At 41.4% G+C, this 12234-nt stretch overlaps 1 protein-coding gene across 2 annotated transcripts in view; it reads left to right on the top strand.

Moving 5' to 3' along the window:
• Nucleotides 1-12234, top strand: part of Rasgrf2 (Ras protein specific guanine nucleotide releasing factor 2) — a 233932-nt gene that overhangs the window by 78047 nt on the left and 143651 nt on the right. For both annotated transcript variants that reach the window (XM_029468511.2, XM_021180496.2), the window contains exon 2: nt 5088-5194. In XM_029468511.2, coding sequence (XP_029324371.1) covers nt 5088-5194 — 107 coding nt within the window. The remainder of the gene's footprint in view (nt 1-5087; nt 5195-12234) is intronic.

Raw genomic sequence — 12234 nt, forward strand, 5'->3', positions numbered from 1 at the left:
TTTCTTTCAACCTCCTGGCTTGCAGCTCCCAGGTCTTTGAGAGTCTAAGCTCACCAGATATCAGCTTGGAAAGAAAACACAGGAAGTTGTGTGAGTCACCTGCTGGGAGCCCCCTCACAAGCCTGAGGCCAGGAGAATGCTCCACTCTCATTCCCAAGGAGATGGTAGGGTGGATCTCAGCACACATAGTTTCCTGGGGGGAAATCTCAGATTGCCTAGAATCTGGTGGCTTCCCATGGAGCCCCTCTATGACCTTAAGTGAGCAAGGGTCAAAACTGATTCCTAGTTATCTCCCTTCTGAGTTGGACAAGGTTGTTCCATGCCTCACCTGGTTGTCTGGGTCTGGTTTTTCTGTGTTGTCTTGAGGCAGCAGCTGAACCTAGGATAAAGACATCACATCATAGCATTCAAGAATATTGGAAAGCCATTATTACATAACTCTCACATTCAAAATATAGACAGCAGCTGTTGCTTACAGCTGCAGTGGTACCGTGGAAAGGGCTTTGGAAGCATACAACCATCTCAGGTGGGTTAGAGCTGGAGGTCTCTGTCTCCCAAGCTCATTCATCTATTTGGTTAAACAGCCTTTCCCTCCCCTCCCTGCCTTTCTCCCTTTCTCCCATCATCTGCCCCTTTAATCCTTCTGATTCTTCCCTTCTTTCTTTTGCTTAAACTGATGCCCTGTCTCCTGGTCATTGAAGGGTCATTATTTTCTTCTTAAGTTTTCCTGATGGTCTTATAAGGGCTTCAAACCGCTTTCCACTGTGCCTGTCTACAGGGCATTCTCTCTTAATATTTACTTTTATATTTTAGTTATCTTTCTATCTATCTATCTATCTATCTATCTATCTATCTATCTATCTATCTATCTATTTCCTCTCTTCTCTCTCTCTCTCTATCTCTCTCTCTCTCTCTCTCTCTCTCTCTCTCTCTGGGTGTGTGTGTGTGTAGTTGCCAATGGGAGTTATGGACAGCTGTGACTGTTCATGGGACCCAAACTCAGGTCCTCTGTAAGAGGAGTAGGCAGCCCTAACCACTGAACCTTTTCTCTAGCATGTCCACCCACAGTGGTCTTTTGTCTTTTGCCAAACCTTGGCAAAGGCTCTGTGTCCTAGCATGGGTTTCTACATATACATATTAGAGTGTTTGATGTATACTTTGGAATTCATGACCCCAAGTATGCCCATTACTATCTCAATATGTCAAATGTGCATGCAGATATAAGAGAAACAAGTAGCCAGGAGAACAGTGTTAAAGGGGAGAGAAAAGGCTTGGCGAGAAGAACAGGCAAATCTGCACAGCAGCTGCCACTATCGGCAGGCAGCGTTGCCAGCAGGGCTGCTACTAGCAGGAATTCAGGTCCGGAGTAAGCTCTGCAGCTAAGAGAGCGGTTTGAAAGGTTATGTTTGTTTAAGGACTTGAAGACCAGTTTTAAGGGCAGGTTGGGTTGACTTTTTATCCTTCAAAGGATCCCTAACAGCATCAGCTCCATCAATGGTGTGAGTAAAGGACAGATCCAAAAGCAAACAGCTTATTCAAGCTCGAAAATCTTGGGAAAGATGTGAATGAGAGTACCTAGAAACTGCTAAACCAAAGTCACTGCCATATCATATCTGTGTGTCTCCCTCCTTTGTTTCTTGCTGCAATTTTTCTCATTTAAAAAACTGACATAGAAATCCTACTCCAACGCTGGCTGTTTTCTAATTCAATTGTTTTGAGTTTATTCACAAGGCTGTGAAAACCATCAGCCCTATCTAACATCAGAGCACTGCATCACCCCAAAGAAAACACTGTCACAGTAAATAGGCAATACGGTGCATTTGCCAAAATCCACTGTCTACACCACAAAGAGCAAACCCTAATGTGATCTAGGTTAATAATAATAACACACAATGCCATGCATATGCCCATATGGACAAGACGGGAGCCTCTCCTGCATTGTGAGGATAATGTGTTTAGTCAACTCTAAGCTGCTCTAGAAAGAAAGCCCATTCACTAGTCAAATAAACAAGTAAACAGTAAAATCTCTATACACATTGGCAGTTTCCCTCTGCTGCCCTGACCCTCCCCCATCCCCTGCAACCACTTGTCTGCTTCCCCTCTCATGTGGCCCCTTGTTGAAGCATGGATGCATTTTTCGTTTGTTTGATAGATTTGTTTCATTTTTGGTAGTTAGCCGTAGGAAAGTGTAGAAAGTTCATACACTAGAAATCATGATCATAATGTTCTTGTCTGCCTCTTCTGTAAACATCAGTGAAGTATAAAATGGCATAAAAAATTAAGATGATGTAAACAATCATAAAAACGTTGATGGTTAAAAAGTTTTCTGCTGTATAAAAGCAAAATGTCAGGCCTGGAAACTCTACCACGGGCAGAGTAGTCAGGACTTTAAACAATTATGTGGGAAAGACCCCTGGGCTGCATTTGAAGAGTGGATGATACAAGAATCAGGCCCAAGGCTGGAACATCCCATGTCTGAGGGTGGGATGCCTTGGAGAAACGTTGTTCCAGATCGGCAGTGGCTGAGCCTGCAGAGAGAGTGACAGGAAGGAGGTCCGGCCAGGAGCTCACTGACCGCATCAGCACTGTTGGTAACATCCACACAGGAAGGGAAATCGGACCTGATCACCAAAGTGCCTTTAATTGAAAACAGAACAAAAACTTTTCTTAAACTAGGCATTGATCATGTTCTCCTCCTCTCCCAACTCCTCCCAGATCCTCTCCATCTCTCTACCTACCCAACTTCATGTTCTCTGTCTCAACAAACAAACAAAACCCTAAGATGAAAACCAAAACAAAAAAGCCAGTAAGAGAAACATGCCAAAACAAAACAAAACATCCCATGGAATTTGTTCGTGTTGGCCAGTTGGGCATGAGGCCTGCCCTGGTGAGTGCTTGACACACACAATGACATCCTATTAGAGAAATGGATTTTCTCTTTCTCAGGAGTATCAGTTGCAAATGGCTTCTTGGTTAGGGGTGAGACTTTGGGCTCATTTTCCCTTCTCAGTGCTGGGACACTTTAACCTGTACAGCTTCCATGCGTTCTCCTATAGTCTCTGTTAGTTCTTATAGTCATCAATTCTGTTGTGTCTAGAAGACACGATTCGTCATCAGAGGAAGTCAGAAAAGGAACACAAACAGGGCAGGAACCTGGAGGCAGGAGCTGATACAGAGGCAATGGAAGGATGCTGTGTACTTGCTTGCTCCTCCTGGCTTGCTCAGCCAGCTCTCTTATAGAATCTAGGACCACCATCCCAGGAATGACACCGCCCACAATGGGCAGGATCCTCTCACAGCAGTCATTAATTAAGAAAATGCATACATGCTTGCCCACAGCTGACCTTATAGAGGAATTTTCTCTGTTGAGGTTTCCTCCTCTCTGATGACTCTAGCTTGTGTCAGATTGACAGAATACTAGCCAGTACATTTACTTATGTCATTCAGCATGGAGAAGTCAGGCTAGAGCCCTACTGGAAGCTGTTCCCCTACTGACTAGCATTCACGATCCTGGAAGCTACTCTACTCTGCCTGATGCTAGAGGACAAAGGTAATCACCAGTAACACTGATCTACAAATCCTGAGACCTACACCAATCACCTGTCTACAAGATATACTTGTGCAATAGTGACACGCATGTCATGACAGTAACCAACCACTTTTTGGTTGGATGTAAGGACAACTCTATGGCACTATTATAATAGCTAAGAATATGAGACTACATAGGATATAGACCTAGGGAAGGGAAAAAAAACCTATACTTTTATTCTGATAAAGAAACAGCAATAAAATGACTCCTAATGACATATTGACTCATAGTCAAATAGTTGTTTATTTTTTGGGGGGGGAACACAGGGACGAAGGGGAGATCCTGGCAAAAGTTCTTGTGGTGTTCCTTTATAAGCACAAACTTCTTCCCTGTCCCCCAGAAAAAAAATTGATTTGTTTTCTGCTACTCTTTTAGTAGTATCCCATAAAGGAAATTGTAGAGTATAAAACTTTTAAAAGTATTTGTATTTTAAGTGTGTGTGCATGTGTGCACATGTTTAGGTGCCCTCAGAGGCCTGAAGAGGGTGTTGTCTTCACTGGGACTGGAGTGACAAGCAGGTTAAAGCTTCCTGGCATGGGTGCTGGGAAAAGAATCAGCTCTTTTTGCAATACCAATGAGAGACCTCAACCACTGTGCTGGTTCGCTAGTACTCCAGGGCGGAGCTCTTTGAGGCTGACTTCTTAGTGTTATGTGGTACTTTTGAGAAGCATTCAAGTTGCTGGCTTTATCAAGAAACGTTCCTTTTTACTGATGAGTTGTATTCCATTGGGAAGATGTACCAGAATTGTCTATGTACTCACTCCTGGGGGGATATATGCATGGTTTCCAGCGTGGGATGATTATAAATAAAGTTCAAATGGGATGAATAAATTTAATCCTGCTAAAACCATTTCTTTCTTTTTTTCTTCTATCCAACAAGAAATTAGATTACATTCATCAAAAAGAGATTCTGGTTATGACTTACGGCCAGGATGGCAATTATATTTCCTTCCCATGCTAAATACAATTTGTCTGTGATACGGGGCTTAAGCCATTGATGGTGCTTGCTAAGGCTGCAGAAGAGGCAAAAGCAGAAGTTCGATGTAGTTATAACCATAGCACTTCCCAGAATGGAGCCTGGATATAGCGTAGGCTAGGTAAGAGAATCAGCTGGTTCGGTGGGGTGGACGCCTGTTCTCTACTGCTTTACCACACGCCCCGTCACGAAAACTTCTGGAAACGTTTTCATGTTCGCTTTAGCTTTTTATTCTTCATCGGCAAATTGGCGCAATGTTCTTTTTGTTCTTAAATAAAAATATGCAGTGCAGTAGGGCTGTGGGCTGTGTGCTACTGAGGGGTGTTAGAATGCTCGCTGTCACAGCCAAGGCGCAAAGACATTTCTGGCTGGACCAGGCATGCTATTACAGTTTGAAATATGACTTACATCATGCTGGTAGATTTTGTCAGTTTATACCTCTTGTAGGCAAATACTGGCTTATTATCTTTCTGCTCCTGAGAAGTAAAGCTGTAACCCTTTTGTGTTTCTTCTTCTTTGCAGTATTACTTCACTGTCCTTTTTGGGCACGACGGTCAAAAGCCACTGGAGCTGCGCTGTGAGGAGGAGCAGGCCGGGAAAGAGTGGATGGAGGCCATTCACCAAGCCAGGTGTGGGTCAGGTCTGGCTTTGGAGGGGGCTCATGATGGCTACCACTTCTGGGGTCTCACCTTGGTACCTCCTTGTATCAAGTGCGAAGGAGTTGTGTGTACTTCCCGTGGCTCTGCTACAGTTAAAGACAAAGTAACAGGCATAGACACTATCAGTTGCTGGCAGTAGACATGGGTTTCTTCCTACATACTATGCACTAAGTGCTTCCTAATTAGGGAATTTAGGAAATGTATGACCACCCCTCCCAGCAGTCTGCTACAGGAGTTTACACTTCCTGGTTTTTGTATAAGGAAGGAGAGGCCTGGTAGGTTAGTTCACTATGTAACTACGTAGTTATGTAAGGCCATGCAGCTAGGAGTGACAGTGCTGGGAATGTGCCCAGTGGCGCCCCTCTTTTGTAATTTCTGGCCTCCACCCTCCTGCTTGTATAGTCTCATTGTTGAAAATGGTAATAACAAACTCTAACTGCAGAAATAGAAAAATGTGGCTTATTTTCTCCTAAGTAATGCCAGGACTGTAGACACCCCTCCATGTCTATTAGATAGGAACAAGAAGTCTGAAGGAGGAGGGGGTGAGGCAGACACCCTTTTTCTTTACTTGATTCAAGCCCAGTTCGTTTGTTTCTGTGTGTGCTTGTTGCTTTTGCATATCTTTTCCCCAGGCTGGAATGCTGTCTAGGTTACAGTTTCTATTGCTTTGATAAAAAAACCCTGACCAAAACAACCCAGGGAGGAAAGGGTTTATTTAATTCATCTTATAGCTCAAATCCATCATCCAGGGAAGTCAGGGCAGCAACTCAAGGCAGGAACCTGGAGGCAGGAACTGATGCAGAGGCCATGGAGGACACTGCTTACTAGTTTGCCTACCATGTCTTGCTCAGCCTGTTCTCTTATCATGCTGAAGGCCACCAATGCTGAAGTGGTACTGCCTATAGTGACTTGAGCCTTCCCACATCACCTGTCAATCAGGGTAATGCACCACAGACTTGCCTATGGGCCACACTCTTTCTCAGTTGAGGTCCCCTCTTCCCAAATGGCTCTAGCTTGTGACAAGTTCACACAAAACTGTTCAGCACAGGTGGTTTCATTTCATGCCCAGCTCTTCATCTCATCTTTCTGACATTTCAAAGCAAAACTCAGTCATGGAGCATCTTCTTTCTGTGTCCCTGACAAGCCTCCCCTGCACATCTGCTGTCTCTCTCTCTCTCACTTCCTCTGACACTGGGACCAGTCATTCCTCTTCATTCCTACTCCAAACTCCGCTGAACCTCATTGCATATGCACTGCATGCAGATACTTAGCAACTCGAGTTATTTTCCATGTGGTTTCTGTTCCCTGGGCAGGCACTTATGTGGACTTGGAGACTCAAGAGGAAGATTTGGGGCACATTCATTGTTAAATGAAATGCATTTGCTAATTGTTCAACAGGTGATCAGGAATCTCCACGTAGGTTTAATAGAAGAAAACAAACAAACAATCAGTCCTCAATGAGATTTCTTCCTTCTCTTTCTTTCTGGAAATTTCCCTGGCCTTCCTGCTTTGTAAGGACCAGTTTGTGATGCTAAGTGCTTCGTACACTTAACTTTTATATTATTTGTAGTAACTTAGTTAGGTATCATCAGCCCAACTTGACAAATGAGAAAACAGAAAGTCAAACTGACTGGGCAAGAGCTAACACCAGGTTCTCAAGCTGCAGCACCTCATGGGCCTGCCAGACTTCACAACCTTTAGCCAGTGCTCTAAATTAAATGTTCCTCTCTCCTCATCTTCATCCTTTGTTCAGGGTTTCTTCCCCTTTTTTTCTTCCTCTCTTCAAAGATGAAAGTAGAATGATGTGAGGTCAGGGTTGAAAGGAAAAGATATCAATTACAAAATACTTCACTTCTTTTCCCTTCTCATCTTTTAAGTAGTTCTCTGCGATGCAGATGGCAACAAATGCTACTCCCTGGGGACAGGTCTGTGATGTGGGAGGCAGGCATACTGCTCATTGTTCTGTGATGGGGAAGGCAGGCATACTGCTCATTGCTCTGTGATGTGATGTGGGGGGCAGGCATACTATTCATTGCCCTGGTGCTCACTGTCTGAGCTCCACAGTTGGGGCTAATGCAGAATGACTTGCTAGAGAAAGAAGGTCGGGTCTTCAAAGATGAAAGATGCATCAGGCTGACAAGGTAGAGCCCTTGGGGCTGTTTGCATTCAGAGTCTTTGCTGCTATGTCTATTCTTTTCTACCTGAGCATTAAAATGAAGCATGTAATTTGAAACATATGTATTTGACCTTATTTTATATTCCAAAAGAGCAGGAGCCATTGACTACCACAAGTGAGTTTACAGTTGCCAAGTGAAGATTTTGGCAAGTTCACCGCAGTGTGAAATACTTTAAAAATGTATGTATTTAAGAAGAGAATTTTTTTGTTTGTTTTGTGACATCATGGTAAGATTTTGTTATAGGTGTGGATGTGGTCAGTAATTGGTTGTATTTGAGATGTGATGAAATCTAAGGCTTGTGATTCTATCTGGAGGCCGACTTGAGTACCACTTATGTGCTTTACTTGGCACAATGGTAAGTATCTTTTTCTCTGAGATTTCAAGATCTGTTTAGTAGCTGATCTTTTTTTCCCCTTGATGCTTTGATCCTTCTGTTATTCTTGCTTTGCTTTGATTTAATGCCTGAGAATAAGATCTTTGATGACTCCTCTCAATCTGACCACTTTATACTCGATACCTTATATTTGCCCTTTTGAACTGAAGTGATTCTGAAATATTTATTTTCTAAATCAATAACTCAGAGTTTCCAAAAATTGCCCTGACTTTTTTCTTTCTGTACAAACAAGGCCAGAAATCTAATGATGCTGCTACAGAGAGAATCATTAGCCATTTTGTTCCGTGACATTGTGCATGAAACTCAACTACTGAGTTAAGGTTGGTTGGCTAAACACTTCATTTTTTAGCAGACAGTATGGTGACATTAACTTGGCATTTCTGACTTTCAATAGAAAACTTTAAAGTAGACAATTATTGATTTCTGTTTTCAAATGTTGGAGCTTTTGATTAATCAGTAACTGTTTAAGCACGAGGCTTGTTCTTTTCTGAGTTATAAATCCTCCTGGAGACACCACACAAGACGACTGTTTCTCATCTCCTCTTTCCTAGAATGGCTCCTCCATGCAGCCTGGAGGCACTGTCTGTATGTACCATGAAAGACACACCATTGTATTGGCTCCTATGTCAGAAGTAGCTGCCTTGTCACCATTTGCTATGAGAGGGTCTTTGAATCATATTCTGGGATGTCCAATTGCTTCTTTCTTCCTCTGGGTCTGGTCCAGAAAATAATATTGCTGGGATTAGTGTTTTCATCTTGAAGTTTTGACTTGGTTCAGGAATGTTGATGTACAGTTTTGCATATAGTTCCTGAACATGAGAATTCTAGAACACTAATACAGTTAGGGTTTCATTCCATACATGTTATGGCACGGGTGTATGGGAAACTGCTACCAAGACTCAGCCTTCTTTTTGTTTATGTAAGTTGAAGCCAGAGCATTTTAATAACAGTTAAGATTATGGTTATTTTATAAGTGATTTGCCACTTGAGGATGGAACTAGAGCAGCACCAATGGCTGATGTTCTTTCTTTATTTTCTTTCTTTCTTTTTTTTTTTAATTTCAAATGTTATCCTCTTTCCTAGTTTCCCTTCCGAAAATTTCCTATCCTCTCCCCCATCCTCCCTCTCCCCAACCCACCCACTCCTGCTTCCTGGTCTAGGCATTCCCCTATACTGGGGCATAGAACCTTCACAGGACCAAGGGCCTCTCTTCCCATTGATGACCGACTAGGCCATCCTCAGCTACATATGCAGCTAAAGCCATGAGTCTCTCTGTATGTTTTCTTTGATTGGTGGTTTAGTCCCAGGGAGCTCTGGAGTTGCTGGTTAGTTCATATTGTTGTTCCTCCTAGGGGGCTGCAACCCCCTTCAGCTGCTTTGGGTACTTTCTTTAGTTCCTTCATTGGAGACCCTGTGCTCTGTCTAATGGATGACTGTGAGCATCCACTTCTGTATTAGTCAGGCACTGACAGAGCCTCTCAGGAGACAGCTATATCAGTCTCCTGTCAGCAAGCTCTTGTTGGTATCCACAATAGTGTCTGGTTTTGGTGGTTGTTTATGGGATGGATCCCTGGTTGGGGAGTCTCTGGATGGTCATGCCTTCAGTCTCTGCTCCGAACTTTGTCTCCTTCCGTGGGTATTTTGTTCCCCCTTCTAAGAAGGATCGAAGTATCCGCACTTTGGTCTTTCTTCTTCTTGAGTTTCATGTGTTTTGCAAATTGCATCTAGAATTCCAGTGTCTCTGGTTTTATGTGGAGGTCCTTGATCCACTTAGACTTGAGCTTTGTACAAGGAGATAAGAATGGATCAATTCACATTCTTCTATATGCTAACCACCAGTTGAGCCAGCACGATTTGTTGAAAATGCTGTCTTTTTTTCCCCACTGGATGGCTTTAGCTCCTTTGTCAAAGATCAAGTGACCATAGGTGTGTGGGTTCATTTGTGGGTATTCAATTCTATTCTATTGACCTACCTGTCTGTCACTGTACCAGTACCAGGCAGCTTTTTGTTGTTGTTGTTGTTGTTTTGTTTTGTTTTTTTTTTTAATCACAATTGCTCTGTAGTACAGCTTGAGGTTGGGGATTGTGATTCCACCAGAGGTTCTTTTATTGTTGAGACTAGTTTTTGCTATCCTAGGATTTTTGTTATTCCAGATGAATTTGCAAATTGCCCTTTCTAACTCAATAACAACATAAATAATAGAAAACCCACATATGTGTGGAAGCTGAACAATACTCTACTCGATGATTGAGTGAAAAATTGAGTTGGAATTTTGATGAGAATTGCATAGAATCTGTAGATTGCTTTCAGCAAGATAGCCATTTTAACTACCTTAATCCTGCCAATCTATGAGCATGGGAGATCTTTTCATCTTCTGAGATCTTCCATTTCTTTCTTCAGAAACTTGAAGTTCTTATCATACAGATTTTTCACTTCCATAGTCAGAGTCACACCAAGGTATTTTATATTATTTGTGATTGTTCTGAAGGGTATTAATTCCCCAATTTCTTTCTCAGCCTGTTAATCCTTTGTATAGAAAAAGGCCACTGATTTGTTTGACTTCATTTTATATTCAGATACTTCACTGAAGTTGTTTATCAAGTTTATGAGTTCTCTGGTAGAATTTTTGGGGTCACTTATATATACTATGATATCCTCTGCAAATAGTGATATTTTGACTTCTTCCTTTACAATTTGTATCCCTTTGATCTCCTTTAGTTGTCTTGCTCTGGCTAAGACTTCAAGTACTATATTGAATAGGTAGGGAGAGAGTGGGCAGCCTTGTCTAGTCCCTGATTTTAGTAGGATTGCTTCAAGTTTCTCCCCATTTAGTTTGATGTTGGCTACTGGTTTGCTGTTTATTGTTTTTAGTGTGTTTAGGTATGGACCTTAAATTTCTCATCTTTCCAAGACTTGTATCATGAATGGGTGTTGGATTTTGTCAAATGCTTTCTCAGCATCTAATGATATGATCATGTGGTTTTTGTCTTTGAGTTTGTTTAGATAGTGGATTGCATTGATGGATTTCTGTATATTGAAACATCCCTGCATCCCTAGAATGAAGACTACTTGATCATGATGGATGATCGTTTTGATGTGTTCTTGGATTCAGTTTGCAAGAATTTTATTATTTTTGCATTGATGTCCATAAGGGAAATTGGTCTGAAGTTCTCTTTCTTTATTGGGTCTTTGTATGGTTTAGGTATCAGAGTAATTGTGGCATCATAGAATGAATTGGATAAAGTACCTTCTGTTTCTATTTTGTGGAATAGTTTGAAGAGTATTGGAATTAGGTACTCTTTGAAGGTCTGACAGAACTACACTAAACCCATCAGGTCCTGGGTTTTTTTTTTTTTTTTTTTTTTGGTTGGGAGACTATTAATGACTGTTTCTATTTCTCTAGAGGATATCAGACTGTTTAGATCATTAATCTGAACATGATTTAACTTTGATACCTAGTATCTGTCTAGAAAATTGTTCATTTCATCCAGGTTTTCCAGTTGTGTTGAGTATAGGTTTTTGTAGTAGGATCTGATTATTTTTGTTTGTTTGTTTGTTTGTATTTCCTCAGATTCTGTTGTTATGTCTCCCTTTTCATTTCTGATTTTGTTAATTAGGATACTGTCCCTGTGTCCTCTAGTTAGTCTGGCTAAGGGTTTATCTATCTTGTTGATTGTACCAGTTCTTGGTGTGGTTGATTCTTTGTATAGTTCTTTTTGTTTCCACTTGGTTGATTTGAGCCCTGAGTTTGATTATTTCCTGCTGTCTACTCCTCTTGGGTGAATTTGCTTCCTTTTGTTCTAGAGCTTTTAGGTTTGCTGTCAAGCTGCTAGTGTATGCTCTCTCTAGTTTCTTTTTGGAGGCACTCACAGCTATGAGTTTTCCTCTTAGGACTGCTTTCATTGTGACCCATAAGTTTGGATATGTTGTAGCTTCATTTTCATTAAACTCTATAAAGTCTTTAATTTCAGTTTTTATTTCTTCCTTGACCCAGTTATCATCGAGTAGAGTATTGTTCAGCTTCCACATATGTGAGTTTTCTGTTATTTATGTTGTTATTGAAGATCAGCCTTAGTTCATAGTAATCTGATAGGATGCATGAGATTATTTCAATATTTTTGTATCTGTTGAGAACTGTTTTGTGACTGATTATATGGTCACTTTTGGAGAATGTACCATGAGGTGCTGAGAAAAAGCACATTTTGTTTAAGGATAAAATGTTCTATAGATATCAGTTAAATCCATTTGTTCCATAACTTCTGTTAGTTTCACTGTGTCTCTGTTTAGTTTCTGTTTCCACAATCTGTCCATTGATGAGAGTGGAGTGTTGAAATCTCCCACTATTATTGTGTGTGGTGCAATGTGTGTTTTGAGCTTTACTAAAGTTTCTTTAATGAATGAGGATGCCCTTGCATTTGGAACATAATGTTCAGAATTG

Source organism: Mus caroli, unplaced genomic scaffold (genome assembly GCF_978045245.1).
Source record: "Mus caroli unplaced genomic scaffold, Mus_caroli_1 scaffold_15, whole genome shotgun sequence".
Taxonomy (NCBI): Eukaryota; Metazoa; Chordata; class Mammalia; order Rodentia; family Muridae; genus Mus; species Mus caroli.